The sequence below is a fragment of the Jatropha curcas genome, chromosome 1, assembly GCF_041381405.1.
Source record: "Jatropha curcas cultivar XTBG-Jc1 chromosome 1, XTBG_Jcur_1.0, whole genome shotgun sequence".
Lineage (NCBI taxonomy): Eukaryota > Viridiplantae > Streptophyta > Magnoliopsida > Malpighiales > Euphorbiaceae > Jatropha > Jatropha curcas.
Genome location: NC_143151.1, coordinates 837,261 through 859,081, shown reverse-complemented (window position 1 = coordinate 859,081; position 21,821 = coordinate 837,261). Strand labels below are relative to the sequence as shown.

Here is a 21,821-nt window from a genome sequence, read left to right as displayed (position 1 = left end):
AGTCATTCGTTATAGCTTAATGGGTGCACACCCGTTAAAAATAACCTTTTTTTTTTTTTTTTTTTTTTTTGTTGGGAATCAAGAAAAACCATGTGTTTAATCATATCATTGACTTACTATTTCCATGCATTATCCTAACCTTAAAGGATTACTTCAGTTGGACCTAAATCTACTTTGTCTTGTTTACGGTTACTTTATTATTATTATTATTATTATTATTATTATTATTATTATTCTTCTACAATTAGTCTATTTTACTATCTTTATGAGTAATAGAATTAAAATTTCATTAAAGTTACGAGATAATTCAATAATAAAGAATATTTAAAGGAATCGATAGTTAACTCTCATGCTTTTTAGAATAAATGAAAAACAATTAATTTTTTACGTGAATTGTTAAACGAATACTGCTTAAGTACCTCGTGGTTAAAAATAAAAGTTAAGTTTTGATTTTTATATTATAGAAAAGGAAAACGATGAATCAATTATCTAAAACTTAAATTTTTAAGGTTAAAAAAAAATATTCAGAATTTAGATAGTTTTGTAATATCTTAAAAATAGCAATTTATAATAATTTAAGTAGCATGTGCTATGATTGTCATTGTTATCAAATAATCATCAATCATGGATTTCAATAGCAACAATTCTAAATGAAAAATAAAAGAAATGAGGAAGAAGAATGAAAAGAAAAAAAGAAAATTATTTTTTTGATAATTTTGTACTATTTATTAATAAATAAAACTAATAATAAAAAATTTATTACAAGCAAAGGAAATAAAAAGAAATAAAAATAGTGTCCCTCTATATCATTATCATCAATCCACTACATGCGCAGTATGTCTGTGCCAGCTTGACTACTCACATCAACACCTCAACACCTCTCTTCCCCCCTCTCTCTCCCCCTCTGTCTGTAAGCATCTTCGTTCTCTCTCTAGAAAACGATAAAAGTGTCGCCATGTCGTCGGACGATGAGGGAGGAGAGGAGTACCTTTTCAAGATCGTGATAATTGGGGACTCAGCAGTGGGCAAATCGAATCTGCTTTCTCGGTATGCGAGGAATGAGTTCAATTTGCATTCAAAGGCCACCATAGGCGTAGAATTCCAGACCCAAAGCATGGAAATCGATGGAAAGGAAGTCAAAGCTCAGATTTGGGACACCGCTGGTCAAGAAAGATTCCGTGCGGTCACTTCTGCTTACTATAGAGGTGCTGTTGGTGCTCTTATTGTTTATGATATTAGTCGCCGTACTACTTTCGATAGCGTTGGTCGATGGCTAGATGAGCTCAAGAGTAAGTAAAGAAAATCCTTTTGTTGGTTTTTTGTGGGTTTGTTGAGTACCCATTGTTCGTTTTTTTGATTTGCTGCTTGTGGGTGTTGTTTGATTGGGTTTAAAGGTTTAATGGTATATTAAGTAGTTTGTTGCATTGCATGAATTATATATGAAATGCTTGATTTGGGCTTGTGGTGTTGATTTTGTTGTTATGTTGGTCAGTTGTTGTAGATCTGAATTTGTAATGATGATTTATATAACTCGAGTTAGAAGAATGGAATTTTAAAAAGTTGTAAAGCATTTTTGTGAATGGCTGGCATTGTTGCTTTCTTCTTTGTTTTCTGCTTTTGGGTGTAGTAGGGTATGCTTATATTATGCTCTCTATTTATTTTTAATTTTGTTTGTTGTATAATTCTAGATTACGTGCATTTTTAGGAGGTTGCTATTTTTGGATGATGTTTGCATTAGTGGGAAATCAAACTGTAATTAGCCCAATAGGTTATGTGTGAATATATATCTTTCATAATGATGGTGAAGTGCATGATCTGTTGGAAGGTGGGTAAATGAATACCAGTTGGTTTTGTAGATAGATTAGAATAGCACAGCATTATTATTTTAATTCTGATCTATGTAATTAATGTTTCTATTCTGGCCAGTAAAAGAATTGCAATGTGAATCTCAAGTTATAGGTCAGAAAAAGAAATGTTGTGTCCCAGAATGATTTTGGTAGGCTTTTTAATTTGTCAAGTTTTATTACTAAAATTGTCACATCAACATGTGTTATATGGAATCAATTTATTAGACATTATAGATTCCCTTGTTGTTTTTGGGATTGACTTGCCTAGACCGTGTTCATAGCTTCATCTATGGACCAAACTAATGAAATAAGAAGTTTTAATAAAACAAGTGTATTTCTGACCATACACTAGAAAAAAAAAAAAAAACGATAAAATATGAACAATTTTAAAAAATTCTGATTTTCATTGGTTTGGTTTATAGGTGAGATCATAAACCCGATAAAATTTTGGCACTTCCTTGATTCTTTTATAGAAAGTACATACGAGAAAGGTGAAGTTTACCCCATCTTATATTTTGAATCAAAAGGCTATTCACATGCATTGAGAAAATTTCTTCAATTGTTGGTCAGTCTCACTTGGTGCAACCATTCCTTGTTGGCATGAGTTACTATGGCTATAAATAAGCTTGGTTGGGTAACAATGCATGTCAAGCAAACTCAATCTTGGATGTCTTTGTGACCCTATATAGTTCCCCATGAAGATGTATTGTTTTAGCTTAGGTTTGTCAAGACTGCATAATTGATCCTAGAATGATGGTGACCAACTCCTCCAGCTTATTTGTTGATTCCAAGACTGTGTTTCAGGCTGTTTACCTTGAATATCTAACCTTGAAAAATCATCCATATGAAGGAGAGCCTTTACTTTTGGTGGATTTTATTACCTTGTTTATAGGCATTTAATTACTCAATTAAAAACCGTATTTTTTCTAATGAAGGACCTCATTGTCTCGAAATAAGAAGTTTATATAACAGTGAATGACAAAGGATAGGCTTATTGGTTGGAGATTTACAAGCTTAAGCCTTTAGGTTGAGTAGTTAGCCAATAACATCAGAGCTTAGATGATATGACGGTCAAGAATTCGAATTCCCTCTTTTTTATTAATTATAGTTTCACCATAAGGAAGAGCTGCATCTGTACAGGGTCAAGAATTTATGCTTAGCAAGTTTCGGGTGAGAGCTCATTAAAGATATAAAACCTAATTTTGACGTTGAGTGATTTTTTATTAGACAAATCATTCATTGAGTTTGAGCCCTATAACTTTTGGCAGCCTGGCAGGTGGTATCTTGTGTTAATTCAATCTAATTTCATTTGTGGAATCTTTTTTCTACCTTCTTCAAAGAACAAGTAATATACACACTGGTAGTTGCAAGCATTTATGTAATTTTATTGCTTGCCCTACCACATAATTATTACATGATTTTCTTAAATGCATGAACAACTTTTAACTTGTGTGGGTGGAAGTTGTTTGTCTTATAGCAATTTAAGGCTCTAGAGATGTGTTCAATTTAGATTGGAAACAAAATTGAGCTAGAAAAATTTTGACAGTTTAGTTTGCCCCTCAATTATATAATATGGGTTGATTTGGAATAGTAGAAAAACTACTTTGTGGTTTTATTTTGTTGTCTTTCCTTTTAATTTGAAAATGAAACAAGCTGTAAATTGTATTTTAATTAGTATGTTACCTTATATGTGGTAAGATAGTTACCTATATATTAGGAAATTGATGCATATGGACAAGTCTAGTTGTAGCTTCTATTCAGTGTATATTTCTATACCCTAGACCTAGTAGCAACTGTATATAAATACTCTGTATCTCTTCAATATTGATATGTGATTATAGTAGAGTCTTCAATATGCTTAATATATATCGGTTGCTGTATAGATTATAAGCTTGTAGGAATAGCTAGATATTGGCATGAAAGTTTATATTTTGCACTAGTCTCCAACGAAATTTAGTTTTAGTTTTGGTTTTCTGTTTAAGTCAAATCTATTCAGTTTTGATCCTGATTTAATTGGTTAAGTCATAGGAAAATAAATCTTGTTTATCAATTTGCTCCCTGGGGATTACTCTAAATATCTTCCCACCTGTTAAGTGCTGTATATGTTTCATGCTGACTAGATATCTCATGGTCTGAACTTGCACAATAATGCAGCTCATTCTGACACAACTGTGGCAAGGATGCTGGTCGGGAACAAATGTGATTTGGAGAATATTAGGGATGTAAGTGTTGAGGAAGGCAAAAGCCTTGCAGAAGAAGAAGGGTTATTCTTCATGGAGACTTCTGCTCTTGACTCAACCAATGTTAAAAAGGCTTTTGAGATTGTCATTCGCGAGATTTATAACAATGTGAGTCGGAAGGTCTTGAACTCAGATACTTACAAAGCTGAACTATCATTGAACAGGGTAACCCTCGTTAATAACGGGACGGATGGATCAAAACAATCCCAAGGCTATCTTTCCTCCTGCTGCTCCAGATAACCTCTTTTCTTCTCATTTCAAAAAGGCATACAAGTTGAGGGCTTTTTTGTGGTTGGTTTGTTAATTCAATTTGGTTGGTTTCTTTGTTACCTTAATGAATATGTCTTAAGGGTTCTTTACTTACAAAATAAGTTGATTATATAGATATGAAATTGTTTAGTTGAATACAAAAAAAGGGCAGTCAGTTTTTTGTGCTTTTAGTTACAAGAATCATGGTTTCGCGCGCTAAATATCGCAAAAGATGATCTATTTTGTGAGATTGTGTAATGTACACTAGAAGGGTCACATATAGCTATTGGATTTGTTTGTTCTTTTGCTCTATTTGCCAGTTATTTCATGTGCTTTTCTAGCAAGGATGAACAGATTAGAGATGAATCTGTTAATTTGTTGCAGCTGGTTTTGTGTTGATAAATGTCTTTTAAAAAATTTATAATTATTTTCTATACTGCTCTACATGTATTTTCTTTTCTGCAAAATATTAGTTTTCTCTCTAAAATAAACCTGTACCAAACTGTTTATTTTATAAAATATAAATTTCAGTATTTTAATTAATTGGCATCATATAATATAAAATCAATGTTTATCACTAAAATGTCAAATAACTCACTTTACTCTATGCTCTTTTAAAATTACAACTTTTAGTTTCCAAAAGAAAATATTATAAGAGGTCATAGTTTATATGTTATAATTAATTACTAAAATGTGTCATATTTTAAAATTTCAGGAGTCAAAAGTATGAAATGTTTTTATATATAAGCAAATATGCCTTTGAAGGCATCTATCCTTTAATGAACAGATAGCCCTATTGAAGAAAGTTTGATTTTCTCTTCCTACATTTTCTTTCAATACAAACAGATAGCTCTGCTTTTCTGAATCATTCACTTGAATCTCTGCAATCTCTATTTTGTGCTTAGGAAGTGGTCCAAGCAATCAATTTGGTAGTGGGAGGGTCACCTATGGGTGTAGTAGATATGATAGAGAACCCAACTCATAAGTCAGCCACCCTACCACCATTTCTACTGTTATCTTAACACACAAAAGAAGAAATATTCAAAATTATCAAATAATCTTTCAAGGGAAAAATGAAAGGGCAAAAACAGAAACAATAGTAATAATTAATAATTTAATCATCAACTACCACGAGATATATAGTTGGGGAAGGAAACAAAAAAGAAAGAAAGATTTGATAGCCATATTTAACATCTCCAGCTGCACTTAAGATCTTCTAGAAGTTCTTGCTCCAATCAGTAAAGCATAACTTCCTTTTCAACTTCCATTTGATTGCTCTGTCAGAGATATTGATTGATAGAGACAGGGGTGAAGATAAAAAGAAAAATATCCCTTTATTTCTTGAAACTTTCTTTTTTTTTCTCTTTTAATGGTTGAAATGAGCTCTCATGATTTGAAAGCTTTCTTTAATCCACTTATTGAGATCTCCAATACTTGCCCATTTCAAATCCATTTTTGCAATAGTGATAATCTTCAATAGTTTGTTCAATTTCAGCTTGTGTGTTCATCACAAAAGGACCATGTTGAACCACTGGTTCATTAATTGGCTGCCCTGCAATTAACACGAACCTTAATGGCTTTGAGGACTTATTCCACACGCTTAAACCATCTCCAGAATCTAAAACTAGAACATGGTGAGCAGTTGCAGGGGAAGAGTTTCGGATACCAAATGTTCCTTCACCTTCAATAATATAAACAAATGCATTCCATGATTCTGGAATGCTTTGATGCAGTTGAGCTCTAGGTTTTAGTGTAAAATCCAAGAACATTGCCGGTGTTCGGGTGTAAACTGGAGATGTAACTCCCATTGATTCTCCTGCTATAATTCGCACTTCAGCACCATCTTTTTCTGCCCTTTTTATATCTTCACTTAAAAGTTCTTGATACCTTGGTTCAATCCTGAAAGATAAGTTTTCAGATTAGTTTCAACTCTTCAAATAATAACCGAAGATAAATTCCCAGTAAGTTAATCAATATAAAGAATTTAAATATGTGATTGAAAAATGTGGGTATGCGTTGGAAAGATTTTAAATTGCTTGCAGCTGTGGGGAAAGTAAGCATATCTTAAAGGTCAAGGAAAGGAACACAGACAAGGACTTTTAATTATTAACAAAGCTATCCAATACTGACAAAACACGTAGCAAGTCCAACTAATTGTCAAGAATTTTTGGAAATTAGTAAAGATCAGAATAAAAATACAGTTATGGTTTGTTCAGTATTATTAAGCTGCTGTTGAAAAAAAAAATTACTATATTGAAAAAGATGATCAATAAGAAGTCATCAAAGCTTATCTTTATGGCGAATTCGCATGTTTAAATTATAATAAAGCTTTAAAATAGCTAAACAACATTAGCAAATTGTATTTTATAACAGAATCTAAAAGGAACTTTTTTTGAAAAGTGGATTCAACTTTAATGTTAAATAGACTCTTACAGTGTCAATTAGTTTATATTTGAACATCTGGTAGCCGATGACTGGAGTGGCTGCGATTTTTTTTTTTTCGGTACATAGATTTTTTGGTGGAGATTAACAAAAGAATAGTGTCAAATTGATTCTTACATTTTGTCTTGAGAAGATAGATTTATCCAGAGCTGTAAGCCCTTTTGTGTTCCTTCTCCTGCAGGCATTTCTGAGTGGATTATCCCTCTTCCTGCTGTCATCCACTGTACATAATAGCAAGAAAAAATAATAAATAAAAAGGAGACATTGAATGTCAAAATCAAAGAGTCAATAATACCATGAAATAAATCAATAGAAAAGAATTTGCATCCAATTGAAATGCTTTACCTGCACATCTCCAGTGTGGATAGTACCCTTATGTCCTGCAAAATCTTGATGAGTAATGCCTCCCTGATAATTACATAGCAATTCATAATATTTAGTTTTTTTTATTACAATTTCCAACAAATTAGATTTTTAAACCAAATTCAACTGTACCTGAAGCATGTATGTAACGGTCTCAAAACCTGTAATACAGATTTCATATTAGAATTAAGAAAAAGAATTCCCAATTGCCATATTTTAAAAACATAGAAACTCAAACATAAATATATGTGTGTGTGTGTATATATATATATATATATATATATATATATATATATATATATATACATATGAATAATGTTTAAACAACCTCTGTGAGGATGATCAGGAAATCCAGCAGGAGCAGCCACTGCAAAAACCAAAGAATAAAACTCAAATAGAGTCATTACATCAAACATATAGAGATCATTTATTACATTGTTTCAAAATAGATCAACTTATACCTGAAAAATGATCCAACATAAGAAAAGGGTCCAAGGACCTCAATTCACTCCTAAATAAACAAACAGAATCAGTACCCACATAACAAAAATTCAAGAAAACAAGAACCCAATAAACAAAAATCAAGAGAAGACAAAATAGCAAGAAAGAACAAACATGGAATACATAAAAGAAATTTACCTTCCAATGCCTCTTCTAACAACAGCACCATCACCTTCATGTTGAGGCTTGGCCAGAACTTTCTTGATGACCATTCTTGGTCTATTGAAAGCTTGATCAGATTGATCAGACATGATATTTCTGATAAAGGAAAGAACTTTGATATTGTTGTTGCCGTTCTTGGTAGTAGTTGTTGTTGGGTATAAGTTGAACAGAAGCTTCTTGTTGTTGTAAATGGCCCTTCTCATATAAAATAAAGGAAAACTAACTCTTTCTCTCTATATATAAATATAGCTTCTGTTGGGTACTTGTCCTATGCTTTAGGTTTATAAACTATATTGGATATATATAGCAAAGGGATTGGGGGGGAAAAATTAGAAGACAAAAAAATAGAAAAAGAAAAAAAGATAGATTTTTTTTTTTCCTTTAGGAAGTTTGTTGGGGTCTGACACTAAGGAAGAGTTTTTGGAGGCATGGGTGTTATAAAGAGAGAGAAAGTGAGGGACCCACTTTTCATGTTCAATGGAGGCTTGGACCAATCATCGTGATGATGTCAAGCTCTTGTCATCATGATGGATTTGGAGGTTTTTACATCTTATGGTTGTTCTTATAAAAGCTACTTAAAATTAAAAGAGATATCCAAAGTAAAGTCAAGGTACATTTCAATTAGTGTTTGATCCTAACCTCCATGTTCACACCTTGATAGATAGCCCAAATGGTAAAATATAGATCTCTATACAGAGTATAAAAATTTCATTCTTTAAGTTTGGGAGTCTATCCCACAGTTTTTGTTGGATCTTTCAAAAAAAAAAAAAAAAAAATCCTTTCTTTAATATTTCTTCTTTCAAAAAATTGTAATTTCTAAACAAAGGGTTAGGGAATCATAGTTTTTTTTTCCTTATTAATATTTTAATTAATACAAAAAGATAGATTGAATAAAAAAATGAAATTGGGATATTTTGTAAATTAATTGAATGTAGCTTTCTAATTCAATTAATGATATATTGTTCATAAAGTTCTTGAACATAATTTGTTTATATAATTTAAATTTTGTAATTTAATCCCATATTTACAGTATTTTAAACTTTCTAAACTTGATTAAAGTTCATGATTTCAAATTGATATAGATGATTTGTAAAATAAAAAGATATACTCCTACTTATATAATCCAATATGCTTTATAATTAATGTAAAAAAATGTTTTAATGCCACATTAATTATTGATTCTATATTTATAATTGCACCCTTTAATTATTTATTCTCTAAAATTTTCCCCATCCATTGCTACTTGAGAAATAAAATCTTCAAATCACAATATTCAAATTGAAGCCATTAAGTGCAATTACTATATACTATTACCTTGGACTATGACAAAATTAAGTATAGACAAAACTAATTGCATTCCACATTTGTTCCATTCAAATTTGGATGCCACAAAGAACCCATAATTTTTTTTAAGATAAAGATAAAACCTTTGACCTCCATATTCACAACGAAATTGATAATGTTCTTTTTCTATATAAAGCTAAGAAGTTAGACTAATAAATATATGAAAGGAGCTTGTTGAGTAAAATTAACTGTTTTGATAGTTGTTGATTGTTTTAATAGCGCGTAGCTGTTTGACTAGCCGGTAGCTACTTAAATAATTTTTCATAAATACTAAAACTAAATACTGCAGGAGTATAAAATACTATCTTAATTTTTAAAAATTAATTCAAACGTTATATTATCGAAAACTATAAAAAATAACATTTAATGTTTGTATCCGTCGAGAAATGCTATTTTAAAAGAGGTAAGGAAACACAACCCATGTATCCTTACATGAGAAATTGTGGAAGTGTGAAAGAGAGGCTAATGTCATAGTAATGATGGGTGGTCAGGCAAAGCCAAGTTGGCAATTTATTGTTTGTTTTCTTGTGGTCTTGTCTTGGATCAAACACAAAGAGGTTTATATTTTTGGATTTTGTGGTTGGAATACAAAATTTTCCAAAATAACATATGCCAAAATAAGGTTTTCTAATCTTAATTTAAATGACATCTATAATACCTAAGCATGGCGTTTGCACTATGCTAAACACAATTACTTCTAAACAAGACCATTGACTTTGTCTCCTTGAATTAATTATTATCACTAAGCACACAATTTTGTTTATTTATCAATAAATAAATAAACAAATAAGGGTAATGTGGCCATATTCCACCAATTAAAGTACAGCCACCATATTTTGTGGCAGCTAGAATGTAATTAGTGATGGCCATGTGACATCAAATTAATGCACTCTGTTTTTTTTTTTTTTTTTTATGGAAATTCTTTAAGGGTAATTCCACAAATTAACACCAAAATTCTACTTAAAAAATTTAGTGCTGCCTCTGACTTTTACATAAAAAATTTAGGACTACAAATATATCTTCAAACTAATAAAAATCCCTGATGTGTAATACAAATAAATGTTAAATGCAATGTCGGAAATTTAAAATTTAAAGTTATCACTGTTAGAATGATTTTATATAAATATTATTTCAGTCGGAGTATAAATTTAGTATAAACCCACACAGACACCATATGATTATAAATTTAGTATAAATTTAATATTATTTGGGTGTAATAATAATTGGATTCCTTTTTTAGTTGCAATTATCCATTGCAAAGAATTCATTTTTACAGGTAAATAATACCCAAGTAGGCCTAAAAGGTGAAAGAGCTACTGGTTTATCTCTCCATCGAATCAAATTAGTCAAAAGCGGGGCGATAACTCTGAAAAGACAGATTTTCCATCTTTTCTTTAATCTCTGGCGAAATACGATCTGGAGGGGCTAAACCATATGGTTTTTTTTTAAAAAAAAAACTAACAAAAGCCAATTAAATATATTAGGTCAAATTCTGAGAGACATAATAATCAATACTTCCAATTTTCAAAAAACTATTGAACACATGTAGGGGTTGAATGGAATGGGAAAAAATTATCATTTTATGAATTAAACTAATGAAATTCAGTATTTTTATTAAAATGAAAGTATTTCTGATGATACATTTGGAAAAAAAAGGATAAACTCAGAATATTTTTTAAAATATTATTAATTTCCTTGGTTTAGTTCATAAGTTGTACCATGGACCTGGTCTAGGTAAGTTTTTTTCTGAATAGAATTGGAGAGATGAACTCTGGCGTGGCCTTGGTGGGAATCCTGCGCCTTAATTTGCCAGGTTTATACAATGAAATTCAATGATACTTTTGGAAATGTATTGCTAAAAATATTTAATGTTCTCACTTGATAAGCTTTCACATATAAAACTCTTGTTTATTGAGTTCTTACACAGTTTTCTTTTCTGGTAAACTAAGACTTTTGCAAATTATACAGTCTGTCTGCCAGTGGGATCCATAGAGTTGGTAAGAAAAATGCTTTGCTTTGAGTTACATTCTAAACTTAAATTTTCATTATTATTAGTAATAGGAAAAACAATGGGTATATAAAAATTAAAAAGTGAGGGAAATTTGAAGAGAAAGAATGTGTAGAGGTGAGTATCTTTCTTTTATTTCTTTTATTATTTTATTTCATTAAAAGGATTACATATTAAATGTTATTGATCAATATTTAAGGGAAAAAAAAAATAAATTTGAGTGGTAAATGGTGCACAATAATAAATATTTTAAAATTATAAAAAATTAAGGTAAAATCAAAGCATGATCAGAAATATTTATTTGGAATTACCGTCTTGTTTATACGATGTATCTTAATAGCTGTCAACTCTTTAATTATTGTTTTGTTAATCGTTAAAGAAAATAAAATTTCATATAATCCACTTTTTCAAACTCTAAATGCTTTTATAAATGCTACGTCATCGAACACTATAAATAATAGAAATAGTGTTTTGACTTTAGTTAGAACATTAAATGTTAATTCAAAAGTTATTATCGAACATGATCTAAAGTTATTGTTGGATAAATTTGCTAGAAAATCGATAAAAATAATAAAATTCATCTAGAGCATCAAATTAGATGGTTGCAGAAATTCACTTGGAAAATAACCCTTTTGTGATTTAGGTTCAACAATCATAAAATCATAATGAGCAATCAATTGGCATTACTTTCATTATCTTTTAGTTTTGTAATATCAACATATTGACATGAAATCCAACTAAAAATTCATTCAATTAACTAACATTTGTTTGTTAGACCAAATTCCTTTGAGATAAGGAAACAATAAGCTGGATAAGTCAAACCAAAGCCATGAAAAGGTTCATCTCATATGTGTGCAACTTTAAGTCAACTTCTAGAAGCTTTGGTGCTAATTCCACAATGATAGTGGGAAGTATTAGAGCAAGATCCTCAACTTACTTAGATAACCTTAACAACACAAGAGTGCTGAAGGCCATCCCTTACCCTTCCCTTCCTCTATATTACTATTAGTCTTTTAATGTATTATTTTTTATTTTGACTAAACTATTATCTCTATTATTTTTATTATTTGGTGGTGCGGCTTTTATATTAGTGTTTAAATTTTGACAGAGTAAATTACGAAATATTAGTCCCTTTAACATTTGAGTTTGATGAAAGTAAAAATCTAAAGTACTAAAACAGTTAACAATTAATTTTGTAGATAATTTTGCAATTTTTTTTTTCAAAATACGTAATTAGACCTCTAAACTTATTAAATTTCATCCATTAAATCTCTCGATTTATATTTATCAATATTGAATCTTTTAATATTTATTAAAATTAAACCTTTATATAACTAAAAGTTATGCACATTGATAGAAGGATTTAATCAAAGTTGAGGGTTTTATATACAAGTTTACTTTTTTTCTATTAACTTTAATGTTTATCTCAAAATTTTTTAAAAATATAACCCTAAATGTCAAACTGAATTCTTTTAAAGGAATAGTGTCTTACATAATCTTGATGTATATAGAAATATTATTTTCAAGGTGCTTGCAAAGTGACATTAAATTATAAAAAGATAGAGTTGTTTGAATGTATGAAACAAGTTGAAGATCGCTGCCACTAGCTAGTATTCCATTGTTGGGATGGTCCATTTTCATTGAACTTGGACCAATATTTTCAGTAGAGCATTTATCCATGATTTCATTGTCACCATACATGACATAAATGGCATATAAAAATTCCTGACTCTTGGCCTCCTCTTCTTCTTCTTCTTCAGGACTGGAGTGAAGAAACATATATTTTTCATTTTTCAAAAAAAAAAAAAAAGAAAAAAAAAAAAGAAAAAAGAATTCATCTGCACCAATGTCCGCATCCACCACCAAGAAAAGAATTCATTAAGGTCCATAAGTGGAGCCATCTTCCAATTTCCATTCGCCACTTCTCGCAGGGGTAGAGCAAAAATCATTCCAATATCATTATAATAAAAAATTGGGGTCTAATTTACAAAATTGCTCTTGAACTTTTAAGGTTTTGTTCTTTGAGCACTCTAAATTTCTCCAATGCCCACTTCCTAAACATTGTATCTTAAGTTGCCCCATAAATTAATCAAATCATCAATTTTGAGGTTTCAGCTCTTGAACAACAACAATAATAATAAAAGCATAGAACTGAACCTTTTTTTTGAACTCATAGAACTGAATTAGCACTTCATGAGTTTAGGAAATATATCAAATATTGCAACAATGGATTCATAAAGCAAAACTCAAAATTGGAAATCTATATCAGAAAATTTGTAATCTATTCATCAGGAACTCTCTTTCTTTTACCCCTTAATTGGTTGCCATTTAGTAATGGACCAAAGAGACAGATACGGAGATCACGTTGTAAAAGTCGTTGGTGGAAGTAGTTCTTATACAAGTCCCAGAATTCATCTCTGCCAAATTTAAGAGAGTTTACATGAGAAAATAGTTTTTTCAAAATTTTCATGAAAGCATAGGGATCAGGCAGAAGAACAACAAGAGTAAGATCATCAAAATTAAGTGCTAATCACAATAAATTACAATAACAATGAACATGGTTCTCAGTAAACTCATAATCATACCTGACTTGTGGAAGTGTTAACAGTGAATAGCCCTTAACGTCTGTGTGAATATCAAGCACAATAACTGCTAACCGTGAAAGCCCCAGTGCTTCAATGTCGATCAACTTCTTCAACCTTAAAATTGTAATGCGAAGAAGAACCCAAGAAATCACATTAGAAACTGAATGCAAAGATGAACAAAATGGGTATTATGCAGGCATTACCAGGTCAAATAATGTCAAAGGACCAAGAAAATTAATCTTTAAAAAACGAAAAACTGAAAAATAGTTGGGTAGGAAGAGGGCAAGAGAAAAAACAGGGGTGCATTGAAAGGTGTTGTTTACATTAGCACAGCCTGATCTGCACTTTTGTGGTGAAAGCATCAAGTCCTATATACTGAAACTGCTAAATTGCTAAACAATGGAACCTTTTTTTTTTTTTTTTAAATTTTTAACGAAAACATCTCAGTGCCAGTATGCCATTAAATTTTTTTTTACATGTATACATGGTGAAACAATTAAACAATTAAGGTTAGAAATTGAATGCTCAGCCAACAGACACTGTTACCAAAAACACCGTTTACATTCTCAATCAAAGCAAATTATTTCATAACTATTGGGATCCTTTTTTTTTTTTTTGGATGACATGGTTAGACTAGAACAAAAACAAGAACTGGTATTATTTTATCATTTAGCATATTACTTTATATCAACCATTGGTAGTACCTGCTTGGTGTGCCACTAGCAAAATTCACACGGTTCTTCAACAAGGCTACCTGTAACAATTATAAAGGGTTCAAATTGGGAAAATAAAGAATTAAAAGATCTGATAGATGGAAGATGAGTGGTAATGCGGAATAAAATAATGAAACTATAAGTTTCGAACAGAGAATAAATTTCATTCAAGTCACAAATTTTAGCCATTTCTTTTATGGTAAACGCAAGCAAGTTGACAAGGACAAGTATATAGAATAATCTCTATAATACCATGATCTCAATAGAAGTGTAGATAAAAAAAAAATTACTCACTTAGTCCACAAATAATGGTCCACATTACTTTTTGGTACCAATGATGAATATTAGAAAAAGTTATTTAGAAGTACACATTTCAAGTTAACCTTTTAATGGTTGACTTTTACTTTGAAAAAGAAAAAATGAAGTATAGTTTTTTAGGACATCCCAAGAGGCAAATAAGGACTATTATTTGTGGTTGGAAGGAGTATTTCCTTTTTAATTCAGAAGATAGGAGCATCTTACCCTGTAGATTACAGTGTTTTTATAAAAATATGGTCAGAATATTCTTTTCAAAACTAATGCTGGAATGACCCCCCAAAATGAATGATTCTAAGAACCTCACACTTATTTCCTCCATGATCCACCTTTCAGGTTACACCTTAACCAGAAAGTTAATCCTTTATAAAAATGCATCATAAATTGATGGTAAGCCTAAATGCCTAATTGCTATATTGCTGCGTGAAAGAGGTATAATACCTTAGCAATTTTAACAGTAAACTAATGCACAAGAAATCATTGATTTCATCATGTGAGTACCGAAGTGAAAAAGAAACATAAGTGATAGAAAAATGATCTCCGGCTCTACAACCAAACTTATGATTGCATTATGTTGGTATGATATATAGAATATGAAATATGGAAAGGAAAAGAAGATGCCATTGAAAAGCTTCTTATGGTAATACAGGCAGCACAGGCTGCAGAAGAAAACAGAAGTAAATGATAATGGGAGAATTAATACATTAGTAATACAACTAGAAGTAAGATCAGAAAAGTATTCACTTTAAACTATAGATGCAAAACAAAAGGGCATATTTTTTACTTTAGCTTAAGTTGCAATAGGTGATAAGAATATAAACAAGGTTATTCTTTCGGGATCAGACTGACGTGCAAAATAAATCCTCAGCAGAGCTGATGCCTCTGAATTTGTTTGAATTTTCTCATCATCTCCCAAACACCAAAAAAATAATAAAAAAAGTAAAGAATAAAGAAAAAATCCAGCCATCTCATAGATAATGGTGGAAGCTAAAAGAGGTCTAAAAAGATAAAAATTTAAGGAAAAAAGGTCAAAACTGAAATCATAGTTCAATTTACAATTATTAGAACAGAAAACAAAATCCAGTTATATTTTGAGATCAGATGGAGATGCAAACAAATAAATAGCATTGCTGGAGCCTTTGTAAATCTGGTTGTCACTTCAACATCACCATCCAGAAACCAAAATATAAACACCAACTAAAGAGAAAAATAAAATGATAAAAAGGGTCCAAATGAGGTCCAATTATTTCAAGGAGTAACGAGTCCAGTGGCGCAGCACATGACATAAAAATAATTTAGGAAATCAGAAACAAAATCAGAGAGATTTTGTTTTTGGATCACAAGGGCATGAAAACCAGCTATCTGTTAGAGAGAGAGAGTCGCTGATAATCACTCATAGCATCATATGCAATTGTGCAGAGATAAATAACCAATAAAACCATCCAGTTGCAGGTATTGGAGATGGACCAGAGACCAAAAAAACTCAAGTTAGAAAATGAAACAAAATTACTTGATCAGAGATATGGGATCAGACTGACGTGCAAATAAAGACATTCAGCATAGCTAGTGCCTTTGATATCTAGGGTAACTTCACATCATTTCCCAACTTAAAGAAGAAAGAACAACTCAAGAGTACTAATATAACCAATATATGAAGACAAATAACCCTGAAAGGCCACAATATAATAAAACAGGTACAAATTGCCCTTAAAATCATATTGCGCCAATAATACACAGAATTTAGATTAAAACTGAATCAAATAGATAAGGGATCAGACTGACGTGCAAACAAAGACATTCAGCATAGCTAGTGCCTTTGATATATTGGTAATTTCACATCATTTCCCAACTTAAAGCAGAAAGAACAACTCAGAAGATTAATATAACCAATATATGAAGACAAAAAAACCCCAGAAGTCACAATTTAAGAAGACGGTACATGTTGCCCTCAAAATCATATCGCACCAATAATACACACAGTTTAGGTTAAAAGTGAATCAAAGAGATATGGGATCAGACTGACGTGCAAAACAAAGACATTCAGCATAGCTAGTGCCTTTGATATCTTGGGTAACTTCACATCATTTCCCAACTTAAAGAGAAAAAAGAACTCAGAGACAAAAATAACCAACATATGAAGACCACAGAAGGCGACAATTTAAGAAGACGGACATATTGCCCTCAAAATAATATTGCACCAATAATACAAAATTTAGGTTAAAAGAGAATCAAAGAGAAACGGGATCAGACTGACGTGCAAACAAAGACATTCAGCATAGCTAGTGCCTCTGATAAATTGGATCAATTCACATCATTTCCCAAGTTAAAGCAGGAAGGACAATTCAGGAAAACTAAATATAACAGATATATCATATGAACACAAATAACCCTGAAAGGCTACAATTTCAAAAGATAAGTAGAATTTGCCCTTATTGAATCAATGACACATGTATTTTAGGTTAAACTCATAATCAGAGATAGTGGATTTGATAAAAGAGCTAAAATAAAAATGAAAATGGAAGAGCTTGGAAACGCGAACAAGTTACCTGTTCCTCAATCTTCATATGTTTTGAAAATAGCTTGACAGCATGACATTCTTTCGTCAATGGGCGCACACCCCTGAAAGATCATAATTACTTATTAAGAGTCACATTAGAATAAAGCAAAGAATAGAACTGCAATAAAAACATCAACTTTAGGTAATCTCATAGTATCTAGTTAGTAAGTGTATAATTCATTAAAACAAAATGAAACACTAACAGACCTTAGAAGTTCAATGCATCTCAAGGCAGATGTACTAATAATAAGAACGGATGGGTTCCCTGCTTCAATCTTCCCTTCTACAAGCTGCCCTTCACATAACACTTCTTTCCATGAGGGCCCAAAAGCAGCCTGTATTTGTTTCCCCAGTGACTTAACATCTTGAGGTAACTCAACAAAGCTTGTCTCTATACATATTCACATACCAAAAATGTAATGATACCATAGTTTGATATCCTAGCAGGCAAATCAAAAATAGCAGCAATACAAGGAATATGAACTCAATTCCCAGGTTACATTCACGAAAAGAAATAAATTATACAAAACCCATTATCGCTTTTGGGTCATCCAACCATTTTTTGCGGCTGGGTTGTGTTAGAGACAGATACCTTTAATTGATTCAAGCTCGAGAGATGAGAGCTGAAGATCATTGGCAGATTCAAACTCATTTACAAAGAAACTCAGCTCCTGTGACACTGAAGTTGGTGTTAGCTCGTTGTTGTTGTTGTTGTTGATGATTTCATTGTTATCGTTGTTCTTGATTTGGTGAACCTTTTTCTTCTTGTTCTTTTTCTTCTCGGCCTTGAGAGTAGGCGGCTGCTTCTTTTTCTTCTTGAAGTTGTTATCGATTTTAGGGTTTTTGAATGAGGCCTTCTTCTTCGTTTTTGAGGGTTTTTCTTCTTTCCCGCTTACCATTTTTATGGGCCAAATTGGTACGCACAATGACTTTGCTCACCCTCCTTGCTTTATATCAACAACTAAATAATTAATAATATCTTCGCGCGTTGCTATTAATTAAGGAAAAAAAATTTAATAAATATTACTGTTTTATCATTTTTCATATTATATATTTAGAAATATTATAATTTAAAAGAAATTTTTTTTTTTAAATATTAGGAAAGGAATTTTGAACTTCTTCCTTATCTAATTATATACCCCCACTTATTATTATATTATACTTTAGTATGCAAATATTATTTATATTTATAGAATCCACCCCAATTGAAATAGATTTTAAAATACTTACTCAAATATCATACCGAGTTCAAAGTATTATTATTTGTCATTTTCTCGATTCAATTGTGTACTTTTTAAGCATGAAGGCCCATTTTGCTCCTTGAAATTGATCCGTTTTAATTAAAGGCCCGTAAAGCCCATTTTGCTCCTCCCAACATTAGTTTCTCTCCATAGTTGGTCTTTTTTTCTGAGTGAAAAAGAAAAGGAAAAAAAAAAAAAAAAAGAAAATACACTTTTTGCATGAACAAAGACGTAAGGGGAAGCTGCATGCATATTTGATGCCGCTCAATGATCCTCTTGGAAGGAAGAAGATGGCTTCAAGAAATCTTTAGGTTCCTTTGTTAGGTTCCTTTCTTCAAGCGACTTGAGTCTTGTAATCTTCATTTCTCTTTTAATAAGTATTTTGTTTTTATATAATAATAAATCACAACTCATTATAAATTTGACTTTGTAAAATATATATTGATGAATTATTTTTATTCATGTGCAAAATAAATTATCTAAATAAATTCTTAAATAAAAACTCCAAATAATGGTAACTAAATTTGAAGTAGCAATTCTAAATTTAGGCTGCAAGCTCATTAAGCTTGGTACTTCAATTTAATATCTTAATTAATTAATTAATGATTAAAGCTCAAAAAATTCAACCGATTTTCTAAGTGGATTTTGACTTTGTTACGCATAGAAATCTTAGATGATGTTTGGTTGGTGTAAGTTGATTGGGAAAGTGCATGAAATGTTTGTGTTTGGTTTGCATTGATCATCCAACTTCCCTTATACAAGGGAAGTAAGTTCCTTAAATTTGGGTAGGGGATTTTGCGCTTCTCTAGTTAAGTGCAATCCATTTACCAATTTATTCTATTTAAAGTCACTCAAATTTATATTATGGATATCATCATAATTTATAGTTTGAGAGTAATTTACTTTCCAGGAAGTTGATTTGCATATCGCACACAGACAAATTATACTTCATGGGAAACAATTAGAAGTACACTTCCTGAAAAATCAGCCATTTTGAAACAATTGAGACCTTAATTTATTGTTGATAATTAACTAACAGAGTTAGGATTTGGTCTGTAAAATTAGCTGTTTTGATAGTTGTAAGCTGTTTTAGTAGCTTTTGTTGTTTGTTTTTGAATAATTTTTCATAAAACGCTAAAAGCTAAATATTATATAAATTAACTTTTTACAAAACACTACCTTAACCTCTAAAAACTAGTCTAAACATTATAAAAAATAGTATTTGAACTAGTTTTTAGATGTTAAAACACTATGGTCAAAATGCTTAAAGTTACTTAAACTAATGCTGAACACTGCCTTAGGCACATTCACACAGCACAACCGTGACACTACAGTCTTGTATCCGCCAACCTGCAATTTCATATTATTATCATTGTCATTATTATTATTTTGGTGTCAAAGTATCGGGTATCTATTTGAAGTTTATTGGCTAGATTAATCTAGATCCGTGTCGAGTAAATTCATAAAGAAGGAAAACCGCTTCATTCTAAATATTTAAAAAGAATCCATATTTAGGAATTAAATTTCAAACCATTGATTAAATGAGAAGAAATCTTTATCATCCCCTAAACGATTTCATATTATTATTATTATTATTATTATTATTATTATTATTATTGATCATACACAACATGCATGTAGACTATAGAGATGCTTTCACGGTTCTCTTTGTAAGTGTTTCTAAGCTACCACATACCTAAAAAAAATTTCTTCGCACACAAATGAAATCATGAAAATGAAATATTTATTGATAAAAATTACCAATTTTATAAAACATGCTAACCTACAACTATTCATAAACACATTTTCACCATAGTTACGAGACATTCACGGACTATTTATATATACTTTTTCTTAATTAGTTGGTCGTATTTTATTGGACCAATGGATAATTAATGAGATAAATAAAAATTGGTTCGGGTATAATTAAATTAAAAAGAATTTGAAGAGGTCATGCTATTTGTTTTAATTCAGTTAAAAAAAATTCGGTCAAAAATAAATTTATGTTCACACAAGAATGTAGGGGGTACCTTATACTGCCGCTTTAAACCCTAATCAATGAAATGAGACTACACATCTAAAGAAAAAAGAGATTACGAGAGCACCCGATTAACTTTTTTTTTTTTCCGATGAAAATCCAATTAATTTGCTTTTTTTTTATTTAGAAGGAGGCTCAATGTATTAAAATAACAGGGTCAGTTATAAAATAACCACTCGTTACACACTAAATTGAAAATTTTTATGGTCGAGAGAACTCAAATTCGAAATACTAGTGAGAGACAGAAAGCATAAAATTAATCCCTTTATGTATAGCAAAATGAATGAATTTACTAAGAATTGAACTTATATTCTCACTTTTACGGAAATTGATATCGTTATCCACTTCAACCAATATGCTGTTGATTTCACCTTCTTAATTAAATTAGATTCACGGAATTCCTCCGATCTGACCTTATTCTCGTACATTTCCAATATATAAACACCAAATCCATCACTACTTCAACATCCCAAACTAGCAAAAATGGAGAGAGTCAAAAAGTTCTTTGTTGTGGCTACATTACTCATAATAGTTGGTGAGCTTTATCTTTCTAATGCCCAAAACGTGTGCAATACCCTTCCTCAAGACCTACTGCCATGCAAACCAGCCACGACTCCTCCACACCCTCCTCCACCCACAGGCGAATGCTGCTTGGTGCTCGCCCGCGGCGGCATGTCCTGCCTCTGCTCCTTCGTTAATTCCAATTTGCTTCCTGCCCTTGGAATTGACCCAGACCTTGCTTTGCAGCTCCCTGCCAAGTGCAACCTTCCTCACATTCCCAATTGTAGAATTGAGGCATGAAAAATTATTCTAATGTCATGACAAAATTATGGTCTATACAAGAATAATATGATAAAATTATATATAGCTAAATAGTAATGAGCTGAAACAAAAATACAGAGAGATATATATATTATTATAGATAGATAAATAAAGAAATTGAACTTTCAATAGCTTTGGTCTCTCTCTCTCTCTATTAGTTTGTGGTATTTTCTATATTGTTCTTGTAATGTGAACTTCATATTTTTAATGCAATACCATAATGCTTTTGTGTTGTTATCTTATAATATCAGATGCTTTTGGATATAATTAATGCATTGTTGCATTATCAGATGCTTTAATTTTCTGTTCCTAATTTATTATTGATTTCTGCTATTCGTACCTTTAAAATATAATAATAACTTTTTTTTTCTTTATGACCTTCAAATTAATAAAG

At 31.0% G+C, this 21,821-nt stretch overlaps 3 protein-coding genes, 5 non-coding genes and 1 pseudogene across 8 annotated transcripts; 2 read left to right on the top strand and 7 right to left on the bottom strand.

Annotated features, from left to right (window-relative positions):
- The first annotated feature begins 814 nt into the window (after positions 1-814).
- Positions 815-4,648, top strand: LOC105629298 (ras-related protein RABA5e). Its single transcript, XM_012210862.4, has 2 exons — positions 815-1,289; positions 4,002-4,648. The coding sequence occupies exons 1-2, from the start codon at positions 956-958 to the stop codon at positions 4,325-4,327; spliced, it is 660 nt and encodes a 219-aa protein (XP_012066252.1). The 5' UTR covers positions 815-955; the 3' UTR covers positions 4,328-4,648.
- Positions 4,649-5,548: 900 nt separating this feature from the next.
- Positions 5,549-8,125, bottom strand: LOC105629299 (RmlC-like cupins superfamily protein). Its single transcript, XM_012210863.4, has 7 exons — positions 7,781-8,125; positions 7,603-7,652; positions 7,470-7,508; positions 7,274-7,302; positions 7,124-7,186; positions 6,896-6,999; positions 5,549-6,235 (listed from the first exon to the last, which is right to left on the bottom strand). The coding sequence occupies exons 1-7, from the start codon at positions 8,005-8,007 to the stop codon at positions 5,752-5,754; spliced, it is 996 nt and encodes a 331-aa protein (XP_012066253.1). The 5' UTR covers positions 8,008-8,125; the 3' UTR covers positions 5,549-5,751.
- Positions 8,126-13,090: 4,965 nt separating this feature from the next.
- On the bottom strand, positions 13,091-18,268 carry LOC105629300 (U3 containing 90S pre-ribosomal complex subunit). Its single transcript, XM_012210864.4, has 6 exons — positions 17,919-18,268; positions 17,534-17,717; positions 17,316-17,388; positions 14,446-14,495; positions 13,742-13,855; positions 13,091-13,573 (listed from the first exon to the last, which is right to left on the bottom strand). Exons 1-6 carry the CDS (start codon positions 18,223-18,225, stop codon positions 13,438-13,440), a joined length of 864 nt encoding a protein of 287 aa, XP_012066254.1. The 5' UTR covers positions 18,226-18,268; the 3' UTR covers positions 13,091-13,437.
- On the bottom strand, positions 15,602-15,686 carry LOC119369339 (small nucleolar RNA Z122). The gene has a single exon (XR_005177013.1). It is a non-coding gene; the product is annotated as a small nucleolar RNA Z122 (small nucleolar RNA).
- LOC149498726 (small nucleolar RNA Z122) lies at positions 16,291-16,376 on the bottom strand. Its single transcript, XR_016319120.1, has one exon. It is a non-coding gene; the product is annotated as a small nucleolar RNA Z122 (small nucleolar RNA).
- Positions 16,535-16,619, bottom strand: LOC119369338 (small nucleolar RNA Z122). The gene has a single exon (XR_005177012.2). It is a non-coding gene; the product is annotated as a small nucleolar RNA Z122 (small nucleolar RNA).
- On the bottom strand, positions 16,776-16,862 carry LOC119369340 (small nucleolar RNA Z122). Its single transcript, XR_005177014.1, has one exon. It is a non-coding gene; the product is annotated as a small nucleolar RNA Z122 (small nucleolar RNA).
- On the bottom strand, positions 17,007-17,092 carry LOC119369341 (small nucleolar RNA Z122). Its single transcript, XR_005177015.1, has one exon. It is a non-coding gene; the product is annotated as a small nucleolar RNA Z122 (small nucleolar RNA).
- A 2,795-nt stretch (positions 18,269-21,063) lies between the features above and the next one.
- LOC149498725 (putative lipid-transfer protein DIR1 pseudogene) lies at positions 21,064-21,664 on the top strand (annotated as a pseudogene).
- Positions 21,665-21,821: the final 157 nt, after the last annotated feature.

Excerpts from the sequence above, each read along its gene's own strand:
- LOC105629300 (XM_012210864.4), bottom strand. The coding sequence starts at position 18,225 with ATGGTAAGCGGGAAAGAAGAAAAACCCTCAAAAACGAAGAAGAAGGCC. Across the intron at positions 17,718-17,918 it reads CGAGCTTGAATCAATTAAAG|AGACAAGCTTTGTTGAGTTA; the intron begins GTATCTGTCTCT and ends GAATATGTATAG. Across the intron at positions 17,389-17,533 it reads AGATGCATTGAACTTCTAAG|GGGTGTGCGCCCATTGACGA; the intron begins GTCTGTTAGTGT and ends ATGATCTTTCAG.
- LOC105629299 (XM_012210863.4), bottom strand. The coding sequence starts at position 8,007 with ATGAGAAGGGCCATTTACAACAACAAGAAGCTTCTGTTCAACTTATAC. Across the intron at positions 7,653-7,780 it reads GTTAGAAGAGGCATTGGAAG|GAGTGAATTGAGGTCCTTGG; the intron begins GTAAATTTCTTT and ends TTGTTTATTTAG. Across the intron at positions 6,236-6,895 it reads CTATCTTCTCAAGACAAAAT|GATTGAACCAAGGTATCAAG; the intron begins GTAAGAATCAAT and ends CTTATCTTTCAG.
- LOC105629298 (XM_012210862.4), top strand. The coding sequence starts at position 956 with ATGTCGTCGGACGATGAGGGAGGAGAGGAGTACCTTTTCAAGATCGTG. Across the intron at positions 1,290-4,001 it reads ATGGCTAGATGAGCTCAAGA|CTCATTCTGACACAACTGTG; the intron begins GTAAGTAAAGAA and ends ACAATAATGCAG.